We start from the raw sequence: 15,430 nt of genomic DNA, 5'->3' as shown, positions 1-15,430 counted from the left end.
ACTTATTATAAATTTTGCTTTGTGTAGATATATTCAACTGCTTAATTTCTTTCCCTTTAAATTCCTATGCTTGGATTGTTTTTTATTTTTTTTTCCCCTTTATGTACAAAACAATATTTCCCGGTGTCAAAGATTGGTACCTTGCAGGTCTAGATATCAATTCTATAAGCTTATTCACAAATTTGGCCTTGGGTTGAATATGCCTTAAATATTTTTTGTGCTTTTGATAACTTTTATATATATAATCTAGTTGCATTGTAGCATCTGTGTGTAACCATTATATTCTTTATTTGTAAATAATCAAAATAATGTGCCACATTTGAAGCAATAAATACTTTGTATTTGAATTGTCTTTCTTTTTTTTATATATATTAGCTGAATATCCATTCTTAGTATGGGGTGAAAAAATAAGCATAGTAAATAGCGAACAATGCTGTAAAATCTTACACAAAACTTTAAGACAAATGCTGACAAATAAAGCTGAAATAATTCCAATATTTTTTATTATTTGTTACCCTTTTCAGTGGCTTTACTTTATTAGATTAAACAACGCAAGTATTTAGTAGTTCATCCCATTAATATAAAAGACTCTTCAGTATCATCTAGCATAATGCTGTAGCCTTGAGGCAACTCAAGATATTTAAAATTAACCATAATCAAGCTACTTCAAGTTTGTAGGTTAGACTAGTCTGAAACCTGCCTTCTATTCCAGGTCCCGCAGTTGTCTTGTTAAAAAATATTTTTTTCCAATTTTTGTGCATGCAGACTTTAAAATTATCAGTTTGATGAATCAAGAGATTTGGATTTTTCACTTGAAAAACCAGTCACCGCTGGAATTCAAACCTAGGTCAACTCATTGAGAGGCTCTCGTCGAAGGTTAAATAAAATCAAATGCATCAAAGGGTGCAACATGACTCGAATTAATAAGCAAAGGGATTAAATTGGCCATAAGAAAATAAGTCAAATAAAAAACCATTCTCACTCTGAATGCAATTTTTTTTGCATGCAAACTAGGACCAGATTGGTGGAAATATACCTTCAACGAACTCTCCAACCAAATCGTATTCAGTCTAAATAACCTTTAATGAGCAGCGCCGCTATTAAAAAAGAAAGTGGAATTCAGGTGTTCCAAACGGCAAAAGAATCCCAAAGTGAAATTTCAAAGACAACACGGACCTTTACTTACAGAATTGAATTCTATGGTTTAGAATTTTTGAGCTGTTCTTAATCCTAATTTAACAATTAAGGTTTACTAGGGGGCCATTTACTATCTTTCTAAGATCTACTACGCAATTATAGTTCAGAGCTAAAAATATAGCAGTTTTGTATAGCCTCTCACTTGATCCTGACCTAAACCTATAAAAATAGTAAAGGATATTGTTTTGTAAATCGTAGAAGTGAATGAAAGGCAGTCTTCATCAGCACTAGAAGCCATCTAAACGGCTTTGTTCTTATCGACTCAAAAGAAATGCAGTCTTCCTTTGAATGAAAAACTGCGTTTCAGTTTAATAATCCTTTATTTACCAAGTTAAGAAATGTGAATTTCCCCCCTGCCCCATATCAAATAATGGCTACTTTGTACTTGGGCAAAAAAAAAAAACTTTAATATTCAATATTATTTCTTAATTTTTTTTAATAAATTTTTTTTATTTTGGACTTAAAGAGTCCCGTTAGGATTTGATACGCAATTAGTGATATAATCAGAGCAGAATTTGTACCCTAAATACTAAGAGTAATAAAATACTTGAGCATATTTTTTTTTTTATTTCTAAATATCAATTAAAAAAGTAAACCGTAATTACTGTGAAGTTAAATCAATCTTTTGATTATTTGCGATCGCAAATATTTTTTTAAGCGCTTAGTATATTTGGTATTAGGATGTGAGGAATTTCAACCTATGCAATTTTAAATTCTTCAACTATCAAATTAAACTATCAAGCCTCCTCATCTACATCCTGCGCAAAAATAAATAAAATAATGAGCTTACATAAAAAGATACAACTGTAACTTAGAGCAAGCCTTGCATGAATACTATTCTCATTAATGTAGTAAAATCACATTCTCCATACAATTTATAAAATATTGATTGTATGAATATAAAAAATAAAAAACTCATCGCAACTTCGAAGTCCTAAGAAAAGATCAAAATTCGATGAAATTTTTATTAAATTTAAGCATAATTACTTTATTGTATAACTTTGTGAAAATAATGAAAAAAAAATATGAAAGGCTTGGGAAAATTCAACGAGATGGAGGACTAAAGGCGTCTTAGGTCGTTCCGCTTATACTTTCGTGGCAGCAACTATGTTTCTTAACATTCAATTGTCTTAACATGTAAAAGCGAAAGACGTGCAACTTTTTTTACGTCGCAGTTTTAAAACAATCTTACAAAGAATTATTAAAAATCCTTTTATATCACAGCGAGATAACATATATCAATCTTGAATTTTCGGGGAATAATCAGATTTGCCGTTATTCTATTAAATAAATTTATCTAGAGAAAAGAAAAGTATGCAAATTAGCTTTTTTGTAACGACTCTTTTTTTCTTCTTTTTTTTAAATGTAAATGATATAATTTTATAAGAATTTCGAATTTATATTTTTTAATTACATTACATATAAACTTTTTTTTCCACAATTGAGGCACAAAAACGGTTTCACCATGACCTTCAAAACAAATCAGAATGGTTTCATCATTGTATTTAACTGCTTGAGATATGAATTTTGTAACTCGCGTTAATCCAGTTCAAAGTGCATTTATTATTATTAATAGCCGTTTCAACAACATTTTTGTTAAATTCTTAGCTATGAACAAATTAAATACTAAAAAAATACAAACGGTGCGAGAATATATCAGCAAAAACAGAGAGAGAATGATCACGAGAAAAGTCACTTGAGCTTCTTATAATCGTGAGATTTGTACTTATCTAACCAAGATAATTATGGCTGATTAAGTGTAGAACTGAATAGCACGAGAATCGGAAGCTGATGAGAATGTAACTAAATGCAATATTCAATATTATAAATGCAAAAAATAGAAAAAGGGGATCGTTCATTGTGGTTGAGAGACATTATTAACCTGAAGATACGTCTAGGCCATTTGGGGATAAGATAATAAAAGAAAAAAAGTCACAGTCGATGGTTGAGAAATGAATTCTGATCATGTTAGAAAAGGATGGGGGGGGGGCCGTTTTATCCATTAGGCACTGTAGGCAACTGCCTAGGGGCCCCGCCACGTTCAGGGGCCCTGTGCTACAGAGAAAAAAATTGACTATGTTTCTTCAACAGTAATTATAAACAGTGATGTATTGGAAAAGGTTAACTTTCAGGATGTCTTGAACGATTTTGTAACAAAAAAAGTTAGAAGAGTTAATATTTAAGCTTATTGTATGATTTTTTTTAAATGCATATATTAATTACTTATATTCTTTTCGTTTGATTCAATATTTTTATTGAATAATGTGATAATATACCTATGTAGTAAAAAACAGCGTAATTATGAATAAAGTGTTGTGTTAGCGAAAAAATATATTAGGGAGTTAGAAGACGGTAGGAGGGGGGGGCGAGAGGAGCATTGCCTAGGGGCCCCGACATGCATAAGCCGGCCCTGGGGGGGAAAGTAAACTAGTCTGATTGCACTTCATAATTGTTTCAATTCAACTTATTTATACGAGAAGTTCCATACCAAGCAAGTAATTAAATAAAATAAACTCAAAACACACACACTACATAAATACAAGACAATACACCCACAATAAATAAAATAAAGACATTAATATGAAAGCACAAAACTTCGTAATAAGAATTTAAAGCCAAATTTAAATATGTATCAAATTACCGCTAATTGTGATCGAATTGTGAATGATTGTTCCTCTTTGACGAAGCGTTCGAGAACCAGTCGCTAATTCTAGTCTTTTCATAGTCGGGTAGGGTGTTCCATAATCACTGCTCTCAATAATACTTTTAGAATCCTTGACAAAAATGTAATAATAAATATCAATATCAAATTATAAATATCAAGTTATAAATACCACAGTAATAAATATCAAATTTCGATGGAATTTTTTTTTTTTATTGAATTGTTGTTGTAGCTCATTTACGCCACACTGGAGCTGCACAATGGGCTATTGGTGACGGTCTGGAAAACATCCCTGAGGATGTTTCCCAGACATGTCATCACAATTTTGATCCTCTGCAGAGGTGATGGGACCACCGCTTTGGTAGCCCGACGACCTGCACGTAAATTTGAGCGCTTTATGGTAGAACGGTTCAACGAGGACCAATACCGCACTCCCTCGGTCCCTATGCAAACTAAACCAAGTGGTCACTCACCCGCACACTGACAGCAGCCAGTGATGCTTGACTTCGGTGATTTGCTGGGAACCGCGTCTTAACGATCAGTCCATTGCGGGACTTTTTTTATTGAAATCTGACTATTCATTTTTGAGGAATGTGAGGAAAAAATATTCGCGATCGCAACACTCGAATACGCCATCTGGGGAGAGACCGGTTTCATGCTTTTAGCCCTTCTCCCTTCCCTCTCCTCCTCTTTTCAGTTGTATAGGAATGTACTACGATAATTTCCGTTTTCTTAATATTTTTCCCTTTTATTTAATAAAAATATTTTTTTAAATTTCTATGATACTTTTCTTTAGAACTATGTTTAATGCAGTTTTCAGTTCCATATAGTTTTTTAAGTTAAAAAATTTTAATCTATGTGAAAATCAAGAGAGAAACTAACGTAGTTCCTTCCTCTATGACTTTCCACACGCTAATGGGGAAAGCATGTGAAGTGTTGCCATAGGAAAAGAGTTCTGCTCTACGCCACCTGCAGCCCATTTCGATCGCCAATCTGCAAGTGAGAAATGAAAAAAAATTCTCACTTGCATCTCCTCCGAATTCGTTTGTAGGTAGCGCTACTGCATCTAAATATAATTTGATTGAACTTTAACTGGAAAGACATAAGCAGTTAAAGTCGTTTTAATGTTTGTCTAAAAAGACATTCAAAACCAAAACAAATATTCATTAATAAGTAAAGTTAGACGTTCAATTCAATATATTTCTATAATAAATATGGCTGAAGCTGTAGATCCTACTTCATCTGTTGGGTCTGTGAGAAGTTCACCGAAAGATATTCAATTAATGGCTAGTATATTAAAAGAAATGGGTATAAGTGATTATGAGCCCCGAGTTCTTAACCAAATGTTGGAATTTAGCTATCGTAAGTTATCCAGAAAAAGAAAAATCTTACTTACAATGCTTGTTAAAATGAAATAATAATTATTTCAAAAGCTTATTTTGGTTTATTTGAAAAATAAATTAGAGTGTAAAGATTAATATCTGTAATGGTAATTTAAAGTATTCTTACTACTTACATATTAAATCTAGTTACTTTAAGGAAATCGTTTTTTCCCCATGAAAAAACTGCCATATAAAGGCAGAAACTTGTGTGAACATATTTAAGGATATAAATATCTTTAAATATGCTCATTAAGTGGTAAGATTATGCTATTTTGGTAATCTTTTTATTTGTGTAATGTGTCTGTTATATTGCTATTCCCCCCATTATAATTCTCCTAAAATAAAATTTAAACGAAATTTTGTTTTCTGCTTTAAAATTGCTTTGTAGAACTATAATCAAACAAGTCAATTATTTCTTAGATATTTCATTATAAAACTCAGAGTAATACTGAAGTTACAAAAAGAAATATCCCTATCATGCAACCCTTAATCAAGCCTAACCATATACCCATTTAATCCCACCTTAAAAAAGGCAATTCATAATAAATAGAACTTTGAAATTTATTTTTACATTTCTATGTAGATCTGTTCTTTAGATATCCCTATAACCAGTTTGAACTAAAATTTTTAGTTTTTGCCAGTTTTTAATGATATTCGAAGAAAATTCATCAGTAGCTTAAACTAACATAAAGTTGATACATACAACCAGATAATTTGTAAACATTAAACTTTTTATCAGTTTTAGGATATTTCTGAATCGTTATCTGTAGCGTCAACTACAATCGTCAAGGTGCCAAATAGATTTTAAGCTTGCAAATTTTTTTAAAAAAAGGATGTAGATGTTTGCCCGCGAGTGGCTGCGAATTATACCTTTCGAGTTGGTCCCTCTCTGTGATGTTTTCTTAGTCTCTTGTGGGCCACTACACAGAAGTTTCCAAGACTTGGCGATTATTCTGCCACAGATTACGATACAGAAATCTCCCCATCTGTTTCTTGCCCTAATCCCATTAAATCTTTCTAAAAATATTAAATGAAATTCTCAATTTAAAAGGACAAAATAGATTATTTTTAACATATCCCCATTTAATCCCATCTGACTTGATTGATGAATAATGTACTCAAAACTACGAAAACAAAATAAACCTTTTAATCGTGATATTTTTAAAAAAGCTGAAAGGAAGAAAATAATTATATTTTTTTGTCAGACCAAAAGCAGGACTTAAATACTTTCCTGGTTGGAAATTTTTAGCTATAAATTGTAATAAACTTCAATCCCCATTGAAGTTTATTACAAAAGTGTTACAGCTTATATTTTTTTGTCTGTTGGTTTACTTAAAATTTATAGTCTTTAAAATATTTATTATAAATAATAGTTTTTAGTCTGCATTATACATTAAGAAATGTTTCTAAAAATAATAATCTTCTGAATATTATTTTATTAAGTGTAAATGCTTCTTAAATCAAACTTGTTTTTAATTTTTTTCTATTAAAAAAAAAAAACAATTCCCCCCCTTTTTTTTATGAGGATCTTTGTACAATTTTAATTGAAATAAATTTTTTACCTATGTGATTCTTGAATATTTATTTTATTTTGTTGTTTTTAGGGTATCTGACAACTATTCTTGATGATGCTTTTTTATATTCAACTCATGCAAAAAAGAAATGTGTTGATAATGAGGACGTAAAGCTGGCTATAAGTTTATATCAAGAAAGAGTAATGGCTGCTCCACCTGCTCGAGATGTAAGACTTTTGTTAGAAAGTTCTTTTTCAATTTTATCTTGTATTCCAGTAGTTTCAACTAATTTCCCACCTAACACCACTTTTCAAAGATAGTACACACAAACCACATTTAATCAGATTAAAATTATTTCTGAAAATTTTTTTAGAAATCAAATAACGAAAACTGCTTCATGAAATAATTTTCAAGAAATTGGAAAAAATTAATTTTCTCATGGTGTCTGGTTTATGATCGTAATGACACATTTTTGTGTTGGCTGTTTAACATTGAACATGTAATTCCTCCATTAAATCCAGGATACCCTCAAATCAAGGCATGATATAAATAGTTTGATTGCAATACTAACAATTATAATGCACTTTTTATTTGGAATTGATGCCAATAATGTTTGCTAATTCTTGGATACATATATGAATACTTGAAAGGTACAACACGTATCACTTCTGACAACCAATCTACTTTGAATCTGAACTTTACGCTAATTTTAAATTTTTGAAAGTTCTCAAATGATGTGAAATTTTTTTTTTTAAAGCTTCCTTAAAGAATTAAATCACCCACATCAAGAAATTATTTTAAATTATAAAGCATTACAACAATTTTCAAAATCAAGTTTTTCTTAGTTGTAAGTTAATTTACTTAAATTTACTTACTTTTCACTTCACGAACAGCTTTCAAAGAGCCAATGAATTTTATGCTGTTTCAATTCCTTTTTTTCTTTGCATCTAAAGGTTCACTCTATTCCACTGATCAAAAATATCAACCGAATAAGCAAGTTTATGAATTCATTTCTGATAATGCTAAATCTATTTGCCTTTTACAGAGAAAATAAATTTTAATTCATTTCTAAGCTTCAATATTTTCTCAGTAACAATTCCAAAGTCACTTCATATTTGAATAAGAAAGAAAGAAGTAAATGATGATCTGCTTCAAAATAATGCATAATTGCAATACATTGCTTTCTTTTCAATGTTCCATTGTTATTATAGTTTGATAATCTTAAATTTTGTTTTATCTAGTGGAAAAATCAAAGCAATATTTGTTAAAATTCGCCATCAAATTCTAATATTATTATTAGAATTTTGAATTCTATTTTAATTGATATTAATTAAGTTGTGTTTCTTATTTGTACAGATACTTGATTTTTTATTTTATTTTTGGTGTGTTAAAGGCTTAACATAAGCTTAATAAAGAGCATACTTGCTAACTCAACTGTTTTTTAATGGGGGGTTTCCATATTTGATTATCTGTCCATGTGAAGTATCTCTTGCGATTTTTATGTGGTCTTTGATAAAAAAAAAAAGTTAAACTATTCTCAAATTTATAAACTGGTATGTTCCAATATCATGCATTGAAAAGTCAGGAGAAGCAAAAAAAGATTATGATGCATCTTGAGCCATACAGCAATGCTGAGTGCTAGTGAGATTTTAGTATAGTGAAGAAAAAAGAAACTGTGGTAAAAATGGGATAGCCTAGTTGGTAGAGCATTTGGATCATATCCATGAGGTTGTGAGTTCGATCACCGTCAGATGAAGAGTTAATGGTGACTGAAGCACATTAAATCTGTCGGGGTCACAAAGTCCTCCAAGTTCTCATAACAAATCAATACTCTTGGGGTATTGAATTGGTGATTGACCATTCTCTGGTTCTGGTTAAAATTATGATCTATGGATGAATAAATGGGTCCATCCTATAAACAGGGTATGACGTGTGTGGCTGAGTCGTACTCTTGGCCATAGATAGTGCCACTGTAGAAACAAGAAAAACACCCTCTGCCTTAAATTCGCTTGGTTTCACCAAGCAGTACCTACTAATCTGTACTAATGCATGTATCTGTATTAACGAAGTTAGTTTGTGAAGAATAAATTTAGTGGATATTCTCACGAAAAAATCTTAATTGTGATTAATATTGAATAATTTTTCTTAAATTCTGTGGGTTTTTTTTAAAGCCATTTTAGATAAATATTCTGTATTTCTGTAATGTACATTTTTATGTCATTCAAACTTAATTTTGGTATCTCCTCTTTCTCTGAAAGGAAGTAGGATTAGTTGTTATTATTGCTTATAACTCTCAATTAAGTTATTTACAGTTTTTTTTGTTACTTTTTCATATTTTTTAATAATATAAGAAGATAATTCTATACTTTTTAAAATTTTATTGAATTTATTATACATGTAATAAATTTATTGCTCCTCATATTTGACTAATAATGTCCTTAATTTGCCAAAAATATTTTTAGAACAATTACTTGTTATATTTTCTGAATCTAATAATTAACCGTTGTCATTCTAAATTAATCACCTACTTTTATAATATTTTATTTATTAAGGTAATTTTAGAGGTTGCTAAGCAAAGAAACAGTATGCCTTTGCCACAAATCAAATCAACAGCTGGATTGCGTCTTCCTCCTGATCGTCACAGTCTTACTTCTTGTAATTATCGATTAAAGTCAGCTTCAAAAAAAGTGAGTTTTAGAAAGTTAATGCTGTTTTAATTTTTATTTATTTTGTTACAATATTCTTTTTTTCTTTTCTTTTTAGAGAGTTCATACAGTTTCCAGATTAAGCATAAGTAATGTCACTTCCAATTTAGGTAAGATCTGTCACAAATCTCAATGTAAATCCTTTTATCACCCAAACTTTTTGCCAGACTTTGTTGTCTCATTACATGATTTGTTTTTATTGTGGTTTCTCCAAGAATTATATATGTTCTAAATTAGTTAGCTCTCACATGATAATAAATAATGTATGTACTAAGAAGATCCCATTTTTACAATCAATGCTTGATGCAAGAATTAATAGAAACAGTTACACAACTACTTGAATACATTGATGTATTTTGCATGTTTTTGATGGAAAATAACTGTGGATATGTGTTGAAACTAATTAGCTTTAGTGTTAAAACTACATTGGTTATATTCTACTATTTAGTTTTTAGATGATGGTGGTTAGGGACATTTAAATTGAAAATTCACAGTGTTCTCCCTACGTATTTTTTAGAAGGGAGGCCCACCCTTTTACGGAGGTAAATGCGCCTTTCTTGTCCTTTTTGTAAAAATGCTGTCCTCCCTTTTTCTTTAGAGAATGTTATCTTTTTTTTATTTTAAAAGAAATTGCAGTTGCAGAAACTGGGTACTTCAAATTACTATAACTGTTGCAAATTATTTTTGGGCTAAATTAACCTAAAATATTGAAGTTCACTAATCTATCTAAATATAATTGATAGATTAGTACCCTTCAAAACTGAAGGTCCCCTTGTTTTTAAAAAAATACCCTGCTTTTTTTTTTATTTTAGAGAAATCTTTAAAGTCACATAATAAAATTTATCGTCATCTGTGCCAAACTTAGATAACCACATCTATTGGATTATTTAAAGTATATGGGCAATGATGTGCTCTTATTAATGAAGTTGAAATAAAAGAGGGCTTTATGTCGAAACATAAAGAGTGAAAGTATATTGTAATAATGGCTCTAATAATAAAGATGCATAGAAAATTTTAAAAATTGTGATAAAAACTTTTAGAAATACAGTGAAACCTCCAGGAAAGACTTATTTATGACCACTTTTGGGAGGCATGGAAGTTTTTCTGTAGATTTCCTCCTCTAGAGACAATTAAAAATTCTCCCAGCGACCAGCAAACATTTGTACCGAATGCGGGAAAGGTCAAATATCAAAACAAATAAGAGTAAAATTAATTCAAAATATTTGTGTGACGCTCTTATTTAGATCTTTTTTGACGATGCCTCATGTTACAGTCAGAGTGCACTAAAGGTGATACAATCAATGATTTACTTCTAGAGTTGAAGGTTAAATTAGAAAAAAAGTTATTTCAGAAAAAACAAGCATCTCAAACAAAAAAACTCTTCCTTTCTTTTTAAGATAACTATTTTTTATGACATAAAATTAAATGCAGACTTAAACAGAAAGCAAAATGTTGTTCGAACGGGATTTATTTAAAATAGCTTTATCATTCATGATTAGTAAATTTGTTTTTACACATAATTACAGTTGGGATCATTTTTATATATGCTGAGATTTTATTCATCGATACATCTTTTCATGATTCCAACACAAGTGGTATTTTTGCACCAAAAAAATGACACTAATTAAAATAATTTTTTTTGCCAAAACTTATGTAGGTCAATGGAGGTAACCTGTAAGAACGACCAACCTCCATCAACGACTATTTTACTGTCGAACGGGAATAGTGGTTGCTCCCGACAGGTTTCACTGTAGTAAAAACAACTTTTCTAAATAAATCGAAAAAATTTAAAACTTGATTCATTTTTTGTATAACCACGATTTTAAAAATATATATTAGTTTGTAACAAACAAGTAGCTGTTTAATTGAATATGCCCTTATTTTTTTTTGGGGGGGGGGGATAAGCATTGATCTCTTAGTCATGGAGGATTGTTAATTGTTTAATTTCTAAGAAAATAATTTTTTAAAATTGTTACTGCGGTAGGCATCAATTCTCAAACTTCTATTTTTTTTTAAATTTTTTTTTTGTGTTAGTGTAAATTTTGTTTAAATATAAAAATAACCCTTTGTAAGAACTTTAATCATAATCTTTCAAAATGTTCTAGTATTTAGACAAATGAATTTTTAAATTGCTGCTATTAGTATAATATAAAATTTATTATTCTGTTTACTGTTATGAAGTATTAATAAATTTTTACTTTAAAATTCTTATTTTTTTGGATTAGAATTCTTGATCACTATGAGAAGCACAAATATTAAGAACCTAAAATTTTTTACCAAAGGACTGATCAAGTTGGACATCTAAGTTTTAAATTCCAAAAAAAAAAAAAGTTTTTCTTCTTATAATTGAAATTCCCTTTTTATATTCCACGTTCTAGATTATTTGAAGGGCTTGGAATATCAATGTAGTCATAAGCCAAATGTTTTCTAAAGATAGTTCGAATTCTCTCCCTAATTTTGCTGAAAACTGTGCCTAGATATTTTGTCCAGATTAATTCTTCATAGATTTTTCTGAATTTCCTCTAAAAAACAGTACAGTATTCCGATCTCTTATTACATGAAGATCATAATGATTTCCCCTCAAAGCTTTTGCATACAAAGTTCCATTAAAAAATTTGAAAATGTGGTTTATCATTGTCCTAAATTCTTCATCTAATCATTTAAATATTATGTTTCAAATAGTATATGATGTTTTAATCTATTTATGAACTGTATGTAGTTTACATTAAATCTTTTTCTATAATAAAATTTTGATTATTTTTCCAGGAAACAAGAATTCTGCATTGATAAATGTGAACAAGGCACCTTCTGTTCTTTCCAAAGGTAATACAAATCTGTCTCCAGCAATAACAAAACCAGTTGTAAGCATTTCAAAGCCTGTGCCGACACCAATCATCAAATTCTCTGATGGTAATAAAAAATATTATTTCTTTTATATAATATTTACTGGTTGAAATCATAATATACTTTTTTTTTTCTCAATAAATGTATATGCATTGTTCATTTGACATATAAACGTAAATGTTATATTGACATATAAACATTTATTTACTGTTAATATTATTTAAAAATATATCTACTGGCTAAGTTATAAATATATATATGTATATATATACTATTGCATTATCTTCTTATAAATTTTTATGCATTGTTTTTTTTTTCTTTTGGACATACACAGAGAAATTTTGCTATTTTCTCCTATTTTTTAAACATTTCTTTTATTGTGGAATATTTTATTGATATTAGTTATATTAAAGTTACCAGAATCTTTTAAATACTCTGAAATAGTTATATCTAGGGAGATGTTAATTAGTCTCATATACAATATTTTAATAATTTTCAATATTATTTTAGCCATTTTAAAATCAATATTGCTAATTATTTAATGCAAAACAAAAAATCTTTTTTAATGAAACAATATTTGTTGCAATTTTTTTTTATTTCTTTAAGCGTTTTTTTATTATTATAATAGAAAAGTAAAGGTGCTCAAGTGATTATTGAAAACATTTTTATATTATTAGATAAAGTTTTAAATTCTGTGACTTTTTAAAGCTAAATTAAAAGACAATAATTTTTAAACATGATAAATCATACTTCACATTTTAAAGCAACTATGTCATTTCATAATTATGCTTTGTCTTGGCTAAGCATAATAGACAACTTCAACCATTGTGTTCAAAGCAGGGGAGTGGATCGTCCAACAGAAACATTGTTTTTCAGACAGATCATTTTAGTATAATGAGATGTCCTGATAAGTAACTGCTAAGTTATTGATCTATTTAAGCTATGGTCTGCTGAAGCTAACATAAATTAAGTCTTGTTGTCTATTTATTATTTTTTTTTTTAAATAAAAACAGGTACTCTCTAAAACATCCTAATAATTCAGGTTAAAAATACTATTTTTTTTAATTGGATCTACAACTTAAAATAAAATCCAAGTTAAAAATGCATTAGTCTAGAAAAGTGATATTTGTTATCTTCAATTATTCTTAAATACCAGTGGAAATTCTAAATGCCAGTTATTTTAAAAATATTTTTTTTAAACAAAAATGCTAAAGCTTCTAAAACTTTGAATTGTACAAGATTGATGTAACTGATTTTATTACTATGATAAAGAATAATATAATTGTACCTCATAAAATCGCATATTTATGTTTTGCCTGTTGACCAATGACCTGAATTTTTCCCAATACTCATGCAAAAATTATATTACTTTATTTCTGGAGCATCTAAAGCTCCCTATGTGGTTTTATGAAAAATGAGTGACCATGATGATTCAAGAAGACTTTCTTAAATCTTCATAGTGTTTAAATCTTTGATCTGTTAAAAATCTGATAGTCTCTGATTTTGATAGTTCCCAAGCTTGTATTTTTAGTATTTGACCTGTACAAATTTAGAATATATATATATATAGAATTAATTTTATTCTAACTTCGGTCATTTTTCGCCAAATGGTTGCATTTTAAATATTAAATCTTTATTTATGTAATAATATTTATTTATTTATATAATAAAAATTAAATCTTTATTTTTCAGGAAAAGGGGTGACATCTTCTTTATTTCCCACACCACCAGCAGTGACAACAGCAATCAATTCTCTGCCTCAATTACTAATGCCTACAATCGGAATAAACCCAGCAACTACTACGCATATTTTAATGCCTACAATTGGTGTGCCTACTACTGTTACAAACCAGCTGTTGATGCCATCTATTAACATTACCACGGCTTCTCAACAAATATTAATGCCTAATGTAGGCACAACTTCTGCATCAACTCCACAAATAAATATGCCCACTGTAGGTACAATGAATACTGAAATTAAGATGCCTAATGATGCTAGTGCCAAAGGGGATATGGAGGAAGATGATGACTATGACATGGAATAAATGAAATCTCACTTGTCATTGTATTTTCAGTTTAGCATTCTCATTGTCCTATTATTGTATGTTTTATTATTCTCATTTAAATTCATATGAAATACTAATAAAAAAAAATTATCATTTGTGTTTATATATGTTTTTGTATAGTCTAAATAAAGACTTTGCATAATATATAATTCCATACAAATTCTTTTTACTTATTTTAATATCTTTTAAACGAACAAAGGAAAATATTTGAAGAATTTTACTTTAGAGGTTCTTTTTGGTAATTGTATGTATAGATCTTTCTCAATCATTTATTTTCAGTAAAAATATGGACAGTTTTATTCAGTGCTTCAAATTCAAGAGAGTAATTATTTTGCTTTTAAAAAAAAACTCAAAATTTTAAAATAAGATGGCTTTATAAAGAGGAAACTAAGAAGTTTTGTGGTGTGAAACAAAAATGTTAAGAGGGGAAAAAAAACTCTAAATGATTTCTATATTTAAATACTTTTTGTGAAATATTTATTTCATGCATTAGAATCAATTATACAAACATAAATTAGGCAGGTTACAATTGTTTAAAAATTTATATTAATAATATTGGGTGCAGAGGAACTTTATCTGCTGTCACAGAATAAAATATATTAAGTTTTACATAATACAGTACAGAACCCGTTATCCGGAAATCGGAAAACCAAAAAACCGGAACGAAATTCGATAAATTTTCCCACCATTATAAAAAAAAAAAATTTTTTTTTCCTTATAAAATTTTATTTTTTAGTTGGGTTTAACAATAAAAAAACAGCTTTTTGTAGCGATTCAGAAAATCGGAAAAATCAGTTATCCGGAATAGCGATGGTCCCGATCGTTCCGGATAATCGGTTCCCTACTGTATATGAATACATCTTTGAGGGTTATAAAACATGGTGAAGCAATAATATTTTTTCTTCATACAATATGTAGTTAATAAGCTAGGTTTAAAAAGGATTACGTTTTTACTGAAGTTAAATTCAAAGTGATTAAATTTGTAATTAAAAAAGAAAAAATTAGTTTAGTTAAACTCATTTATTGTGAACCCTGATTTATGAACTTTCTAGATGCAACA

The 15,430-nt window shown here is 29.0% G+C and overlaps 1 protein-coding gene across 1 annotated transcript; it reads left to right on the top strand.

The window, feature by feature from the left end:
- Positions 1 to 4,965: 4,965 nt before the first annotated feature.
- LOC107447084 (TBP-associated factor 9) lies at positions 4,966 to 14,473 on the top strand. The gene is made up of 6 exons (XM_043052262.2): positions 4,966 to 5,221; positions 6,846 to 6,982; positions 9,308 to 9,442; positions 9,519 to 9,570; positions 12,227 to 12,370; positions 13,997 to 14,473. Exons 1-6 carry the CDS (start codon positions 5,074 to 5,076, stop codon positions 14,347 to 14,349), a joined length of 969 nt encoding a protein of 322 aa, XP_042908196.1. The 5' UTR covers positions 4,966 to 5,073; the 3' UTR covers positions 14,350 to 14,473.
- The last annotated feature ends 957 nt before the right edge of the window (positions 14,474 to 15,430 follow it).

The sequence above is a fragment of the Parasteatoda tepidariorum genome, chromosome 8 (genome assembly GCF_043381705.1).
Source record: "Parasteatoda tepidariorum isolate YZ-2023 chromosome 8, CAS_Ptep_4.0, whole genome shotgun sequence".
NCBI classification, from domain to species: domain Eukaryota; kingdom Metazoa; phylum Arthropoda; class Arachnida; order Araneae; family Theridiidae; genus Parasteatoda; species Parasteatoda tepidariorum.
This window is presented reverse-complemented; position numbering and strand designations above follow the sequence as displayed.

Bases quoted from the DNA above. Each gene is read 5' to 3' on its own strand.
- LOC107447084 (XM_043052262.2), top strand. From the start codon at position 5,074: ATGGCTGAAGCTGTAGATCCTACTTCATCTGTTGGGTCTGTGAGAAGT. The intron at 9,571-12,226 runs GTAAGATCTGTC...TTATTTTTCCAG, and splicing joins TAATGTCACTTCCAATTTAG to GAAACAAGAATTCTGCATTG. The intron at 12,371-13,996 runs GTAATAAAAAAT...TTTATTTTTCAG, and splicing joins AATCATCAAATTCTCTGATG to GAAAAGGGGTGACATCTTCT.